At 39.6% G+C, this 17196-nt stretch overlaps 3 protein-coding genes across 3 annotated transcripts in view; all 3 read right to left on the reverse strand.

Moving 5' to 3' along the window:
- LOC133011050 (NAD-dependent protein deacylase sirtuin-5, mitochondrial-like) overlaps positions 1-17196 on the reverse strand; it is a 231594-nt gene that overhangs the window by 134076 nt on the left and 80322 nt on the right. The window lies entirely within an intron of this gene.
- Positions 1781-4635, reverse strand: LOC133010444 (leukocyte elastase inhibitor-like). The gene is made up of 6 exons (XM_061078026.1): positions 4399-4635; positions 3688-3825; positions 3466-3583; positions 3237-3379; positions 2900-3067; positions 1781-2351 (listed from the first exon to the last, which is right to left on the reverse strand). Exons 1-6 carry the CDS (start codon positions 4633-4635, stop codon positions 1941-1943), a joined length of 1215 nt encoding a protein of 404 aa, XP_060934009.1. The 3' UTR covers positions 1781-1940.
- On the reverse strand, positions 11888-15224 carry LOC133011048 (leukocyte elastase inhibitor-like). The gene is made up of 7 exons (XM_061078729.1): positions 15123-15224; positions 14612-14866; positions 13901-14038; positions 13685-13802; positions 13456-13598; positions 13119-13286; positions 11888-12570 (listed from the first exon to the last, which is right to left on the reverse strand). Exons 2-7 carry the CDS (start codon positions 14843-14845, stop codon positions 12160-12162), a joined length of 1212 nt encoding a protein of 403 aa, XP_060934712.1. The 5' UTR covers positions 14846-14866; positions 15123-15224; the 3' UTR covers positions 11888-12159.

A 17196-nucleotide genomic window follows, 5' to 3' on the forward strand; every position in this document is an offset into this window, starting at 1 on the left:
TGCACAGCTGCAGCTGAAACTACGAGATCTGACTGTCTGCATGGACAGTGTTGATCAATTGATACATTAAATGGTGTGCCTTTCAGCTTTCAATAAATTTGGTTATCAGAAAAAATATATTGAATATTCATATTAAACATTTCAATATTAATAGTAACTTGAATTGATTAAAGTTTCCTCGGGGCACCACCCTTCAAAGGAAGGGAAAAGATAGCCAATTTAGTGATTAAGTCTCATGAAAGTACTAACAACAAATTTGGAACTCTGATTAACAATTAAATTTATAACTATAACCAAAATCACCATTAGATCAGGGGTGTCCAAACTGCGGCCCGCCATCCATTTTTAATTGGCCCGTATCAAAGTCTAAAATATAATGCACTATGGCCAACTGTATTGCACTTCTTAATTTAAACACTAGGTGGCGCCAACTTACTGCTGACCTGCCAGCTGTCCTTCAGACCAAAGCGAAGCATCACTGCTCCCACTGAGCGCCACATTCCTCCCATTACAGGTGAGTTGAAAATATACACAGTTTTCAGTTGTTAATAAGCCCAATTACTTAATAAATTCAGTCAATTAAAGTTGATGACAATTTGTTAACAAGCCCAATCATTTATTTGTGTAATAAGCTTGAAATATCCACAACCCTATTTCTCTCCTTGTCTCTCCCCTCATACAGGACAATGAAGGGGGATCAGCACCCGAAGAACCAATCTGAGGCTGTCACTGAGAGAATTACCTGCCAGCCTTTTTGTAAGAAATAAGATCATAATCTATTAATGGAGAGCTATGATGGAGGCTTTTTTTCGTAATTTACCTGCATTTGATTGATTTTGTCAATATTAGTGCATTAGAAGTGAGGCAATAAACCTCCAGCTAGTGAGTGGCCCAATCCTTCGTATATTTTTCTGTATTTGGCCCTCGGGGAAAAAAAGTTTGGAAAACCCTGATTTAGATAGTTAGCAAAGTTGAAGGATATAGAGTTCTTGACAGTTTTGAGGTTAGCGAAATTCACACTTATGCATCATTAATGAAAACAACATTTGTGACAGAAAGACATTTATTAAGAAGATAATAAAGTATAAAAACACAAATGACTAAAGGTGTATTTACTATATAAATATGTGTATGTGAGTATGTATGTAGGTTAGGGAAAATAGCTAGTTGCATTCAATGAAAGACTGTGAATAGCACAACATGACTAATCTAATAAACAGTCTTAGCTGAGCCTAGTATGATTATTAAGCCCAGTTGTGTTACCCGTCCACGAAAAGGGGAAAAAAGGTGGGATATGTCGGCCTGAGAGGGATCCACCTGTTGGAGCCGTCACTGCTCGGGATGGAAGGAACCATTTCAAAACAGGAAGGTGTTATCAACTCGCTGGGATGCAAACTATCTTCAAATGAATTAAATATATTTTTATATTTTTTACCTTTTTTCTGAAGTGGGCATTAGTGCAATTTATACTATTGCTTTTCAGTTTTTAATTCTGCTATAAACAGCATGAATACATTCTGACTACAAACTATGCTGGTTCACTTCTTCATCATTATTATTCTTTCTTTTGTTTATCTTTGGTTTATATGTTACGTAATTCTGTCACAGCAGGAAACAACTGCACATTTATATCTTACTTATTAGAAGCATTTTAACAATATTCAATATTGGACAGCTTCTTTTGCTGTGAACGAGTCTGACCCGGACGATCTCCTGCTGCTTCTTCACATGTGAAACACAAACTTCAGATATTTTTTTTTCTAAAATCAAACACAAATCATTGTTGGATCAAAAATATTCTTTAATTAATATCTTCCTCCACAATTTCAGTGCAAAAGCAGAAGAAAAAACCAAGCTAATTAGCAAAAACCCCAGAAAATAAAGCCCACATTTAAAGGATTAAGCCTTAATTTGAATATCTTCCTCTCCTGTTCTGTCTACTAAGGAGATGAGAACCTGCCGAGGAAGAGGATGGTCTTGGTTTTATTGTGCCTGATGAAGAAGAGGAAGGGGTGGTCTGCTTTGAAGGGTTCCCCGCTCCACGGTCCTGAGCTGCTGTTTTCCCGGGGTCCTGTGGCCGCACCCACCTCTATGCCCTCCTCGTTCACCGTCATCAAGGCCTTGTGTACCACCTCGGTCACGAAGAGATCTCTTCCGCCGTTCATGCCAGACAGGTCGGCCTTTAACGGGTTGAACACGTCCCTCATGCCCAGCTCAGACAGAGGCTCCTTCAGCTCGTAGACGTCCTCCAGCTTGAACTTTGGCAGGTGAACCAGGATCTCTGCGTGGACTAACATGTTTCCCTTGTCGGAACATTCATTCAGCCTCTGCAGCGTCAGCTCCTTCTCCAGCTGGAACAGAGCAAATGCATTTGATCACATCTCTAAAGCCTAAGAAGAGGGTGTCTTGTGATTAAAAGGCTGAAACATCTGATAACGTTAAGGTACACAACAGAAGTTATGTCCCTAACATCTGCTGGTGGTCGCTAACATCAGATAACATCAACTGGTGGTAGGTATTAATAAGTGCAGTACAAGGGATATTCTCCATGTTGTTGTATATTCCACCCCCAAAAAAACAGTCATCGATTGAGTTGCTGTTTCCTCCTTTTAGCTAAACTTCAGTTGTTTAGTAAACAGAGTCTGTTAAAGACAAATAACATTGCACAGGCTGGTAAGTTGGTTAGATGCATAATATACACATGTAGCAGTTTTACCATTTTGGTCTCTACCAACTCCTGAGGAGAATATCTGTATTTTTAGTGCATAGATGTTCAACTTCCTTCACCAGCTGGTCTCCATCTTTGTCTGTCTGCTGTTAGGTGCTCGACGGGGAGTGAGCTGCAGGTTTTATCTGAGCTTCTCAATATGAATAAATCTATTGATTTTACTCTGTGTACCTTCAGCAGAGGGTCGGAACCGTTTGTGGACTCTTCAGGCAACAGGATCAACATGCTGAGCTCCTCCTCCACATACGGCAGCTCCAGGATCTGCAGAGCGTATTCAGTGATGTATTTGTAGGGCAGATTTTTCTTCTGGAACATCATCTGGACTGGTTTGCTCTCATTCTGAAACACAGAAACACAAACAACTTTTAAAATGTCTATCTAGATAATAATTCCACTTTGATTAAGTTACATCTACTCTAGCTTGAGGAGCTAAGGGACATAGACTGTAATAGCCATGAAAGTACACACAATAAACAACATGCTACATTGTGATAAGCAATTTTTTTACCTGGCTGACTTTAAAGGGCATCTCTTTGGTGTTTGCTTCATCAAAGCGGTTCTTCCAGTTTGCCTTCAAGTAGATGGCATTGACCAGAACCAGCTTCGTACCATCAGAGACTATCCCCGGCTTCACAAGATCTTTTATTTTATCTGAAATGTAACAGAAAACCTGACAATTCAGAATAATGTAGAATGATTTATTCCCTTTTTCATTATATTCATGTGTAAAGTCGTACTTTCTGTCTGCTTCTCGACCCAGGTGTTGATCTCCACTCTGCTCGCCTCCGCGGCTCCGATGAAATCCACAGTCTTCAGGTCGGCCTGGTAGTACTTACGCGTGTCGTCCAGGAAACGCTGCAGAGAGCAGATTTCATCTTATACTTTCAAGGAAGTAAAAAAAAAAAGAAATCTACTGAAATATCAATTTCTACTGCAATAAGTGGAAAATTAAAACTCACAGGGAGGAACTTTGCAGTTTTCTCCCCATACAGACGATTGGCTGTTTGCAGAATGTATGATTTCGATGGTGAGTTGATGTCTTCGATCAGCTTCTTGTATTCGTCGTGGAAGTCTTCACCAAAGTAGAATGACAGGGCCTGTGTGGAAGTTGGGATTGTCACATGACATTTAAATGCTATCAGATGTGGACCTAAGAGTCCAGGGTCTGTAGGTGAGGAAGCTAATCTCCGAGTCAGTTGCTCAGAACATTTTCTGTAGTTTTCCTGCCAGCCCACTTGTAAAATGTCTGTAAAATATAGAAATCAGAAGGCGACAAAATCTCATCTCTCACCTGCAAATTCTACATATTCACACGCAGAATCGGTTTATAGAGATGTGTAGAAACCCAAGTGAGACACTGCAGATTAAAATCTGCACATTTTTAACACTGAAGTCATTGACAGATGACGCGAAAATAAGATACAAGTAAGAAACTGTACAATTTGTTCTTCTGTTTCGAAAGCAAACTGGTTAAATGAACTGAGCTGAACTGTCAGTTCAATGTCCTGCTGTCAGAGAGCAGCACATACTGGACCTTGTGTCAGGGGATTTATCTAGAGTCAGAAGAACAGATGGTTTAGAAACTCTGCTCAGTCTGCTCCATCATAACCAACTGGTCCCACAGCTCTGACTCTCTGAATGACAGGTAACAGAGACATGGTGTGATGTACCTTTTCCATTTGAGCAGCTGTGTCTCCACGGGCTCCTAGGTAGACCATAGCCAGAGCTGAAGTGATGCTCAGCGGAGACAGGAACACATTCCCTGATGGGTTTGCACGGCTCAGAGTCTGGTACAGCGGCACATCGCCTTCGATGTTGATTGACCTTTGGATTGAGCTTCTGACTGAGCGTCCTGAGATGTTGCCGTAGTTGTAGTTGTGGCTGTTGTTGCTGCTGCCGCCGCCCATAGCTGAGGATGTACAGTTGTCCTGTAATGAACAAAAACAGCTCTTTAGACATATCTTTTTAAATCTGAACAGAAATGCACCTGATTGCTGCTTGATTGCATTTCAATTTTTTGCGAAACAAAAGGTGCCAAGACCCCCTGAGACCCACCAGATGAGTTGGGATTGAACCAAACTCAATTTTCATTGTATATTGGGCCAAAGCATAACAAACATTCTCTCACAGCGCGAGAAAAATCCCCGACAAGTAGAATCAGATAGAATTATCTATGCAAAATACCTGAGAGATGAGAAGATGTTGAAGCAGAGAATGTGAACCTGGAGGTTGAGTGGTCAGTAGAGGAACACTACACAGTATATATCCAGTATATGTGTGGGTGTGACTGGGCAATTAGCCACTGACTGCTGGGAACAAAACACAGCTAAAGGCCAACTGGCACCAGTGGGAAAAAACTAAACTGACCCAATTTCGGGGGAAATATTTGCACAACCTCTTTGTGAAATGACTCTGTGAGAAATACGGCCGCAGCTACAGCAAATTAGTTTGAATTATTATTTTTTTCCCTTAGTAAATTAAATCATGATAAAAGTGATGTTTAATGGCGTATACCAGGGGTCTTCAAAGTTTTTCAGGCCAAGGACCCCCAAACTGGTGGAGAGATGGAGCAGGGAACCCATGCTGTATATAGTGTATAAAGTTGTGTTTTATATTAAACTGGGCCTAGTGCCATGTATAAACATAGCTACCCTGTTATTGTGCATTTAATACTAAACTATTCAAATATTACACAGTTTCATATATTCATGTTTTTAATTTAAACATATATGTAGAAGAGACAGTGAATCCTCAAGCCATCTGTGGATGGAACACATACTCCAACATTAGTCAGATGTCGAACCCTGATGGGTAGCACACAACTTATCTAACCCTGGACGGATGGAGGTTGTCAGGCAGAGGGTCAAATCAGCCTCACAATATGTAATATGCAAGTCAATGTGTATATAAAGACATTTAAATTTGTGGGGAAAAAATCGGTTGAAAAATGAATAAAAAATAATTAAAAAAAATAAATAAAATTGTCTCGACCAAAAATGTCGCGACCCCCCCTGCAGTACCTCCACGGAACCCCTAGGGGTCGGGGACCCTCTGTTGAAGACCTCTGGCGTATTCGAAAAATCAAATCATGCAAAAGAAAACTAATTAAACGTTGCATTCAAAATGAATTCAGCACTGACTGTGTGCAGGAGTTATGGTGAAAATATAAAATCTGTCATGCTTTCAAATTTGATCATGGAATCAGATTAGGAGAAGACAAACACAGTGAGGAACATGCAGAATGTTATGTTCTCTGGGTGCCACAAACTAACCCTAACGTTTTTGGTTTATTTTAATAAATAATCAACTTTATTACTGCACATGTCTACTGTTAACCCTCTGAGAGCCACTGGGCCTCAAATATCAAATATCATGTTGTCTTTAGAGCGTCACGACTCTTCAATGGTTTCAGCTGCCGTTTTTCCTGTTAAACTGAATAAACAGCTCTAACAAGCAAGCCCCTGTTTTGTGAGTAATTTACAGCACTTAGCATTCACATTCTTCCTTTTCTCCAGGCAATGTGTCGTCCATATTGTGGAACTGAATTTGTTGGATGTTCGCATTTCTGTAATGTGTGGTGTTGTGTTGTCAAATTGATGAAGACGCTTTCTTCCTTTGCTTGTGTTTGGTCCGTTTGCATGTGTTTTCTTGAGTTCCAGTGCGTTGAGCTCTCAGGACCAACGTAGAAATGTGTGTCTGTGGGATTTACTGATATAAAGTCTCGTCCTCACCCATCAATGAGGATCACAGTCACCGCTGGCAACCATGAAGAAACATTTCTTATCCATGATCAACCTTTGGACCTGGGGTTACATAACTGCCACCAGACTCCCCTTCCACAGAAGCCCTCCCTCCCTTTTACTGTCTCCCTCAAACCTTTAACATATTTGATATAACACCTCGTGGAACCTGAGTCACAATATGAGTTCATGAGAAATTTTATTGAATGTTAATAATTAAAACACTTCACCAACATAAGTTAGAAGTTCCCTGATTTCATGTAAGGACCAAATCAGAGAAAACACCTCGTTAATAATTAATGACACACAGATATTTTGTTGGCTACAAGAAACTGTTAATGTTTCAAACTGAATTTTTTCATTTTAAATGCATTTATTTTCCTTTTCAAACCCTAAGTAGAATTTAATTTCAGTTTTTTACCTCCACGTAGGAGGTTATATTTGTACTTTGTTTGTCTGTGTCGTGGGAATTTATTATGAGATGTGAAATAATGAGTTTCTCAGACCGAAGTTGTCTTTGAGTTTTAATTATTAGCTCTGCAAAGGGTTAAACAGTCAGCAACAAGGCTTCAGAGTACAACCACAAGTAATTAAAAAGAAAGGTTTTTAAACATCGTCCGTCTTGCATCACTTTCTACAGAAGGAGGAATCAACCCCAGCACCCAGTTGTACATAAAATTGTCAACAGGAGGTGAAATCACCAAGTGCACAGAAAACAGTCAAAACAGCAGTAAGACATTGATCAGTGGAATTTCCCATTACATCTGTCTGTGTCCTAGTGGACCTAGTTTGCATCTGTCTCTAGGTGCCTATCCAAATAAATGGGTGGATTCGGGAATTTTGTTTCAGCTTCTTTTCAATTTATGGCAGTAGCAGGGGGTGCACATGATCGACACCCCCGCAATTTGTTTCCACTTTCCCTTTTGACCCCGCCATTGTATCATAAAGACAGACACCATATTAACAAGTTCATAATTTATGTCTTGGCGTTACAAACATCGTTCATTCATTTATTCAATTCAAAGCGTCACACACCAAAGCCATGGTGTCATTTTCACTCTGCCTCATAGACTGTATATAGAGCTCTGCCTGCCATTCATTGTCCACTTGATGGCGCAATAGAGCAAATGGCGGGACTGATCCACACAGCGGTGGAGAAGGAGGTGAATGTCCGTGTGTTGATAAACAGATGTTCTTCACTTCTCCACTTCATCAGGACCTTATTTATTTATCGCTGATTTCATATGTTTTTATACTTTAACACTATACTTTGTCCACCACTAATGTACAGGACATTTTGGAACATGAAGTTTATCTAAAAAAAAACCCATCTTTTATGCTTTTTACATGATTGACAAACATCTATTTATTATCTTATAATTGACTTTTTATTGCTATTTATTTGACCTCCTTACTCTTTATATTTATGTCATTCACTTATCTCTGTTTGTTTGTTGACCCGTGTTTTTTGACACGTATAATATTGGAATGTTGTTTGTGTGAACAGGGTGAACTTCAAATTGATTCCCCCCCGTGGGTTCAGGAATAAAAAAAAATCAGATTCAGAACAATATGCAGTGACAACTTCATCTTCTTTGATTGGATGCAGAATTACAACCGAATCAGGAACATGACAACTGAGACTGAAGGAAAATAAATATTTGTTTCAGACATGATGGATTGATATAAATGAGAAAAACAAGAGAATCTCAAAACTCCGGTGAAAGAAATTGAAAATTAGACAATTGTTTTGTGTTGGATACAGTTCAGTAGTCGTTGATTTGTTTTTGCAGTTTGAAGTCGAGCAGATCTTTGAATTTTACTCTTTTCAATTCATTTTAAATTGTTTTGAGTATTTTGGTTCTTTGTTACATCAGCCCTGTTTCTTGAAAAATGTCGGTGAACTGCTCATTTTACTTGCACACCACTCCTGTAACTTTATTCTTTTATTTCCTGGTTCCTTTCTGCAACGGGGCAATAAGCCACTGACTGCTGGGAACAAAAAACAGCTAAAGGCCAACTGGCACCAGTGGAAAAAAACAAAACTGACCCAATTCCGAGGAAATGTTTGAACAACCTCTTTGTGCGATGACTCTGATAAAGTTTATTCATTAATCTTTATCACTTTTAGTGAGATTCTTACACAGAAGTTGTTGATGTTTTACAAGCTTTTTTACGACCTGTGTTTATGCCGCATTTGTAAAGCAACTTGCTCTCTTTATGCCTCTAATCTATATAAATTTCCAGGGTAATGATATAAAGGACCAAGCCTCTGTGAGCAATACAGACGCACTTACAGCAAACCAGTTAGAAAATAGTTTTTATCCCTAAGTAAATTAAATCATGATAAAAGTGATGCTTAATGGCGTACACGATTAAATGAAATCATGCAAAAGAAAACTACTTATACTTTGCATTCCAAATAAATTCAGCACTGACCGTGTGAACGAGTTATAGTGAAAATATTAAATCTGTCATGCTTTCAAAGTTTATAATGGAATCAGATTAGGAGAAGACAAACACAGTGAGGAACATGCAGAATGTTCTGTTCTCTGGGTGCCACAAACTAACTCTAACGTTTTTGGTTTATTTTAATAATAAACAACTTTATTACTGTTAACCCTCTGAGAGCCACTGGGCCTCAAATATCAAATATCATGTTGTCTTTAGAGCGTCACGACTCTTCAATGGTTTCAGCTGCCGTTTTTTCCTGTTAAACTGAATAAACAGCTCTAACAAGCACGCCCCTGTTTTGTGAGTAATTTACAGCACTTAGTATTCACATTCTTCCTTTTCTCCAGGCAATGTGTCGTCCATATTGTGGAACTGAATTTGTTGGATGTTTGTTGGATGTGGCAGCAGTGTCCATCACTTTTAGGTGTCCCCTGGAAACACTTCCAGTGCGTTGAGCTCTCAGGGCCAACGTAGAAATGTGTGTCTGTGGGATTTACTGATATAAAGTCTCGTCCTCACCCATCAAGGAAGGTCACAGTCACCGCTGGCAACCATGAAGAAACATTTCTTATCCATGATCAACCTTTGGACCTGGGGTTACATAACTGCCACCAGACTCCCCTTCCACAGAAGCCCTCCCTCCCTTTTCCTGTGTCCCTCACACCTGAGTCACAATATGAGTTCATGAGAAATTTCATTAAATGTTAATAATTAAAACACTTCTGATATATAAGTTAGAAGTTCCCTGATTTCATGTAAGGACCAAATCAGACAAAAACACCTCATCAATAATCAATGACACGCAAATATTTTGGTGGCTACAATTTTTTTTTTTTTACATTTTTCAAACAGGCCTACGTATTGCTTAAGAAAAATATAATTTTACTTTAATTGCATTTATTTGCCTAATTAAAAAATGTTTTTTAACTCCACGTAGGAGATTTTGTTTTACTTTGTTTGTCTATCTGTCTCTTAGTAAGCGTCTCTTGGTGCCTATCCAAATAAATGGGTGGATTTGTGAATTTTGTTTCAGCTTCTTTTCAATCTATGGCAGTAGCGGGGGTGCACATGATCGCAAACAAATGTCGCTTTAACGAGCATCAGATTCAGAGAGACAGGTACACAGAATACAGAGTGAAGGAAAAGTTCTGGCATGAGACAGAGGGCGGTACCGCTTGAGGTTATCTGCACAGCTGCAGCTGAAACTACGAGATCTGACTGTCTGCATGGACAGTGTTGATCAATTGATACATTAAATGGTGTGCCTTTCAGCTTTCAATAAATTTGGTTATCAGAAAAAATATATTGAATATTCATATTAAACATATCAATATTAATAGTAACTTGAATTGATTAAAGTTTCCTCGGGGCACCACCCTTCAAAGGAAGGGAAAAGATAGCCAATTTAGTGATTAAGTCTCATGAAAGTACTAACAACAAATTTGGAACTCTGATTAACAATTAAATTTATAACTATAACCAAAATCACCATTAGATCAGGGGTGTCCAAACTGCGGCCCGCCATCCATTTTTAATTGGCCCGTATCAAAGTCTAAAATATAATGCACTATGGCCAACTGTATTGCACTTCTTAATTTAAACACTAGGTGGCGCCAACTTACTGCTGACCTGCCAGCTGTCCTTCAGACCAAAGCGAAGCATCACTGCTCCCACTGAGGGCAACATTCCTCCCATTACAGGTGAGTTGAAAATATACACAGTTTTCAGTTGTTAATAAGCCCAATTAATTAATAAATTCAGTCAATTAAAGTTAATGACAATTTGTTAACAAGCCCAATCATTTATTTGTGTAATAAGCTTGAAATATCCACAACCCTATTTCTCTCCTTGTCTCTCCCCTCATACAGGACAATGAAGGGGGATCAGCACCCGAAGAACCAATCTGAGGCTGTCACTGAGAGAATTACCTGCCAGCCTTTTTGTAAGAAATAAGATCAAAATCTATTAATGGAGAGCTATGATGGAGGCTTTTTTTCGTAATTTACCTGCATTTGATTGATTTTGTCAATATTAGTGCATTAGAAGTGAGGCAATAAACCTCCAGCTAGTGAGTGGCCCAATCCTTCGTATATTTTTCTGTATTTGGCCCTCGGGGAAAAAAACTTTGGAAAACCCTGATTTAGATAGTTAGCAAAGTTGAAGGATATAGAGTTCTTGACAGTTTTGAGGTTAGCGAAATTCACACTTATGCATCATTAATGAAAACAACATTTGTGACAGAAAGACATTTATTAAGAAGATAATAAAGTATAAAAACACAAATGACTAAAGGTGTATTTACTATATAAATATGTGTATGTGAGTATGCATGTAGGTTAGGGAAAATAGCTAGTTGCATTCAATGAAAGACTGTGAATAGCACAACATGACTAATCCAATAAACAGTCTTTGCTGAGCCTAGTATGATTATTAAGCCCAGTTGTGTTACCCGTCCACGAAAAGGGGAAAAAAGGTGGGATATGTCGGCCTGAGAGGGATCCACCTGTTGGAGCCGTCACTGCTCGGGATGGAAGGAACCATTTCAAAACAGGAAGGTGTTATCACCTCGCTGGGATGCAAACTATCTTCAAATGAATTAAATATATTTTTATATTTTTTACCTTTTTTCTGAAGTGGGCATTAGTGCAATTTATACTATTGCTTTTCAGTTTTTAATTCTGCTATAAACAGCATGAATACATTCTGACTACAAACTATGCTGGTTCACTTCTTCATCATTATTATTCTTTCTTTTGTTTATCTTTGGTTTATATGTTACGTAATTCTGTCACAGCAGGAAACAACTGCACATTTATATCTTACTTATTAGAAGCATTTTAACAATATTCAATATTGGACAGCTTCTTTTGCTGTGAACGAGTCTGACCCGGACGATCTCCTGCTGCTTCTTCACATGTGAAACACAAACTTCAGATATTGTCTTTCCAAAATCAAACACAAATCATTGTTGGATCAAAAATATTCTTTAATTAATATCTTCCTCCACAATTTCAGTGCAAAAGCAGAAGAAAAAACCAAGCTAATTAGCAAAAATCCCAGAAAATAAAGCCCACCTTTAAAGGATTAAGCCCTTTTTATTAATTAATATCTTCCTCTTTAATTTCAGTGCTAAAACAGAAGAAAAAACCAAGCTAATTAGCATAAACCCCAGAAAATAAAGCCCACATTTAAAGGATTAAGCCTTAATTTGAATATCTTCCTCTCCTGTTCTGTCTACTAAGGAGATGAGAACCTGCCGAGGAAGAGGATGGTCTTGGTTTTATTGTGCCTGATGAAGAAGAGGAAGGGGTGGTCTGCTTTGAAGGGTTCCCCGCTCCACGGTCCTGAGCTGCTGTTTTCCCGGGGTCCTGTGGCCGCACCCACCTCTATGCCCTCCTCGTTCACCGTCATCAAGGCCTTGTGTACCACCTCGGTCACGAAGAGATCTCTTCCGCCGTTCATGCCAGACAGGTCGGCCTTTAACGGGTTGAACACGTCCATCATGCCCAGCTCAGACAGAGGCTCCTTCAGCTCGTAGACGTCCTCCAGCTTGAACTTTGGCAGGTGAACCAGGATCTCTGCGTGGACTAACATGTTTCCCTTGTCGGTCCATTCATTCAGCCTCTGCAGCGTCAGCTCCTTCTCCAGCTGGGACAGAGCAAATGCATTTGATCACATCTCTAAAGCCTAAGAAGAGGGTGTCTTGTGATTAAAAGGCTGAAACATCTGATAACGTTAAGGTACACAACAGAAGTTATGTCCCTAACATCTGCTGGTGGTCGCTAACATCAGATAACATCAACTGGTGGTAGGCATTAATAAGGACAGTACAAGGGATATTCTCCATGTTGTTGTATATTCCACCCCCAAAAAAACAGTCATCGATTGAGTTGCTGTTTCCTCCTTTTAGCTAAACTTCAGTTGTTTAGTAAACAGAGTCTGTTAAAGACAAATAACATTGCACAGGCTGGTAAGTTGGTTAGATGCATAATATACACATGTAGCAGTTTTACCATTTTGGTCTCTACCAACTCCTGAGGAGAATATCTGTATTTTTAGTGCATAGATGTTCAACTTCCTTCACCAGCTGGTCTCCATCTTTGTCTGTCTGCTGTTAGGTGCTCGACGGGGAGTGAGCAGCAGCTTTTAACTGAGCTTCTCAACATGAATAAATCTATTGATTTTACTCTGTGTACCTTCACCAGAGGGTCAGATCCGTCTGTGGACTCTTCAGGCAACAGGATCAACATGCTGAGCTCTTCCTTCTCATACGGCAGCTCCAGGATCTGCAGAGCGTATTCAGTGATGTATTTGTAGGGCAGATTTTTCTTCTGGAACATCATCTGGACTGGTTTGCTCTCATTCTGAAACACAGAAACACAAACAACTTTTAAAATGTCTATCTAGCTAATAATTCCACTTTGATTAAGTTACATCTACTCTAGCTTGAGGAGCTAAGGGACATAGACTGTAATAGCCATGAAAGTACACACAATAAACAACATGCTACATTGTGATTAATGATTTTTTTACCTGGCTGACTTTAAAGGGCATCTCTTTGGTGTTTGCTTCATCAAAGCGGTTCATCCACTTTGCGTTCAAGTAGATGGCATTGACCAGAACCAGCTTCGACATTGCAGAGACCATTCCTGGCTTCAGGAGATCTTTTATTTTATCTGAAATGTAACAGGAAACCTGACAATTCAGAACAATGTAGAAAGATGTATTCCCTTTTTCATTAAATTCAGGTGTAAAGTCGTACTTTCTGTCTGCTGCTCGACCCAGGTGTTGATCTCCACTCTGCTCGCCTCCGCCGCCCCGATGAAATCCACAGTCTTCAGGTCGGCCTGGTAGTACTTACGCGTGTTTTCCAGGAACCGCTGCAGAGAGCAGATTTCATTTTACTCTTAAGGAAGTAACAAAGAAATTCTATTTAAGTATCAATTTCTGCTGTGATAAGTGGAAAATGAAAACTCACAGTTAGGAACTTTTCGGTTTTCTCCCCATATAGACTATTGGCTGTTTTCAGAATGTATGATTTCGATGGTGAGTTGATGTCTTCGATCAGCTTCTTGTATTCGTCGTGGAAGTCTTCACCAAAGTAGAATGACAGGGCCTGTGTGGAAGTTGGGATTGTCACATGACATTTAAATGCTATCAGATGTGGACCTAAGAGTCCAGGGTCTGTAGGTGAGGAAGCTAATCTCCAAGTCAGTTGCTCAGAACATTTTCTGTAGTTTTCCTGCCAGCCCACTTGTAAAATGTCTGTAAAATATAGAAATCAGAAGGCGACAAAATCTCATCTCTCACCTGCAAATTCTACATATTCACACGCAGAATCGGTTTATAGAGATGTGTAGAAACCCAAGTGAGACACTGCAGATTAAAATCTGCACATTTTTAACACTGAAGTCATTGACAGATGACGCGAAAATAAGATACAAGTAAGAAACTGTACAATTTGTTCTTCTGTTTCGAAAGCAAAATGGTTAAATGAACTGAGCTGAACTGTCAGTTCAATGTCCTGCTGTCAGAGAGCAGCACATACTGGACCTTGTGTCAGGGGATTTATCTAGAGTCAGAAGAACAGATGGTTTAGAAACTCTGCTCAGTCTGCTCCATCATAACCAACTGGTCCCACAGCTCTGACTCCCTGAATGACAGGTAACAGAGACATGGTGTGATGTACCTTTTCCATTTGAGCAGCTGTGTCTCCTCTGGCTCCCAGGTAGACCATAGCCAGAGCTGAAGTGATGCTCAGCGGAGACAGGAACACATTCCCTGATGGGTTTGCACGGCTCAGAGTCTGGTACAGCGGCACATCGCCTTCGATGTTGATTGACCTTTGGATTGAGCTTCTGACTGAGCGTCCTGAGATGTTGCCGTGGTTGTAGTTGTGGTTGTTGCTGCTGCCGCCGCCCATAGCTGAGGATGTACAGTTGTCCTGTAATGAACAAAAACAGCTCTTTAGACATATCTTTTTAAATCTGAACAGAAATGCACCTGATTGCTGCTTGATTGCATTTCAATTTTTTGCGAAACAAAAGGTGCCAAGACCCCCTGAGACCCACCAGATGAGTTGGGATTGAACCAAACTCAATTTTCATTGTATATTGGGCCAAAGCATAACAAACATTCTCTCACAGCGCGAGAAAAATCCCCGACACGTAGAATCAGATAGAATTATCTATGCAAAATACCTGAGAGATGAGAAGATGTGGAAGCAGAGAATGTGAACCTGGAGGTTGAGTGGTCAGTAGAGGAACACTACACAGTATATGTCCAGTATATGTGTGGGTGTGACTGGGCAATTAGCCACTGACTGCTGGGAACAAAACACAGCTAAAGGCCAACTGGCACCAGTGGGAAAAAACTAAACTGACCCAATTTCGGGGGAAATATTTGCACAACCTCTTTGTGAAATGACTCTGTGAGAAATACGGCCGCAGCTACAGCAAATTAGGTTGAATTATTATTTTTTTCCCTTAGTAAATTAAATCATGATAAAAGTGATGTTTAATGGCGTATACCAGGGGTCTTCAAAGTTTTTCAGGCCAAGGACCCCCAAACTGGTGGAGAGATGGAGCAGGGACCCCATGCTGTATATAGTGTATAAAGTTGTGTTTTATATTAAAATGGGCCTAGTGCCATGTATAAACATAGCTACCCTGTTATTGTGCATTTAATACTAAACTATTCAAATATTACACAGTTTCATATATTCATGTTTTTAATTTAAACATATATGTAGAAGAGACAGTGAATCCTGAAGCCATCTGTGGATGGAACACATACTCCAACATTAGTCAGATGTCGAACCCTGATGGGTAGCACACAACTTATCTAACCCTGGACGGATGGAGGTTGTCAGGCAGAGGGTCAAATCAGCCTCACAATATGTAATATGCAAGTCAATGTGTATATAAAGACATTTAAATTTGTGGGGAAAAAATCGGTTGAAAAATGAATAAAAAATAATTAAAAAAAATAAATAAAATTGTCTCGACCAAAAATGTCGCGACCCCCCCTGCAGTACCTACACGGAACCCCTAGGGGTCGGGGACCCCCTGTTGAAGACCTCTGGCGTATTCGAAAAATCAAATCATGCAAAAGAAAACTAATTAAACGTTGCATTCAAAATGAATTCAGCACTGACTGTGTGCAGGAGTTATGGTGAAAATATTAAATCTGTCATGCTTTCAAAGTTTATCTTGGAATCAGATTAGGAGAAGACAAACACAGTGAGGAACATGCAGAATGTTATGTTCTCTGGATGCCACAAACAAACCCTAACGTTTTTGGTTTATTTTAATAAATAATCAACTTTATTACTGCACATGTCTACTGTTAACCCTCTGAGAGCCACTGGGCCTCAAATATCAAATATCATGTTGTCTTTAGAGCGTCACAACTCTTCAATGGTTTCAACTGCCGTTTTTCCTGTTAAACTGAATAAACAGCTCTAACAAGCAAGCCCCTGTTTTGTGATTAATTTACAGCATTTAGCATTCACATTCTTCCTTTTCTCCAGGCAATGTGTCGTCCATATTGTGGAACTGAATTTGTTGGACGTTTGTTGGATGTGGCAGCAGTGTCCATCACTTTAAGGTGTCCCCTGGTAACACTTCCAGTGCGTTGAGCTCTCAGGGCCAACGTAGAAATGTGTGTTTCTTTAATTGCAGTGCATTTCTGTAATGTGTGGTGTTGTGTTGTCAAATTGATGAAGACGCTTTCTTCCTTTGCTTGTGTTTGGTCCGTTTGCATGTGTTTTCTTGAGTTCCAGTGCGTTGAGCTCTCAGGACCAACGTAGAAATGTGTGTCTGTGGGATTTACTGATATAAAGTCTCGTCCTCACCCATCAATGAGGATCACAGTCACTGCTGGCAACCATGAAGAAACATTTCTTATCCATGATCAACCTTTGGACCTGGGGTTACATAACTGCCACCAGACTCCCCTTCCACAGAAGCCCTCCCTCCCTTTTACTGTCTCCCTCAAACCTTGAACATATTTGATATAACACCTCGTGGAACCTAAGTCACAATATGAGTTCATGAGAAATTTTATTGAATGTTAATAATTAAAACACTTCACCAACATAAGTTAGAAGTTCCCTGATTTCATGTAAGGACCAAATCAGAGAAAACACCTCGTTAATAATTAATGACACACAGATATTTTGTTGGCTACAAGAAACTGTGAATGTTTCAAACTGAATTTTTTCATTTTAAATGCATTTATTTTCCTTTTCAAACCCTAAGTAGAATTTAATTT

Source organism: Limanda limanda, chromosome 9 (assembly GCF_963576545.1).
Source record: "Limanda limanda chromosome 9, fLimLim1.1, whole genome shotgun sequence".
Lineage (NCBI taxonomy): Eukaryota > Metazoa > Chordata > Actinopteri > Pleuronectiformes > Pleuronectidae > Limanda > Limanda limanda.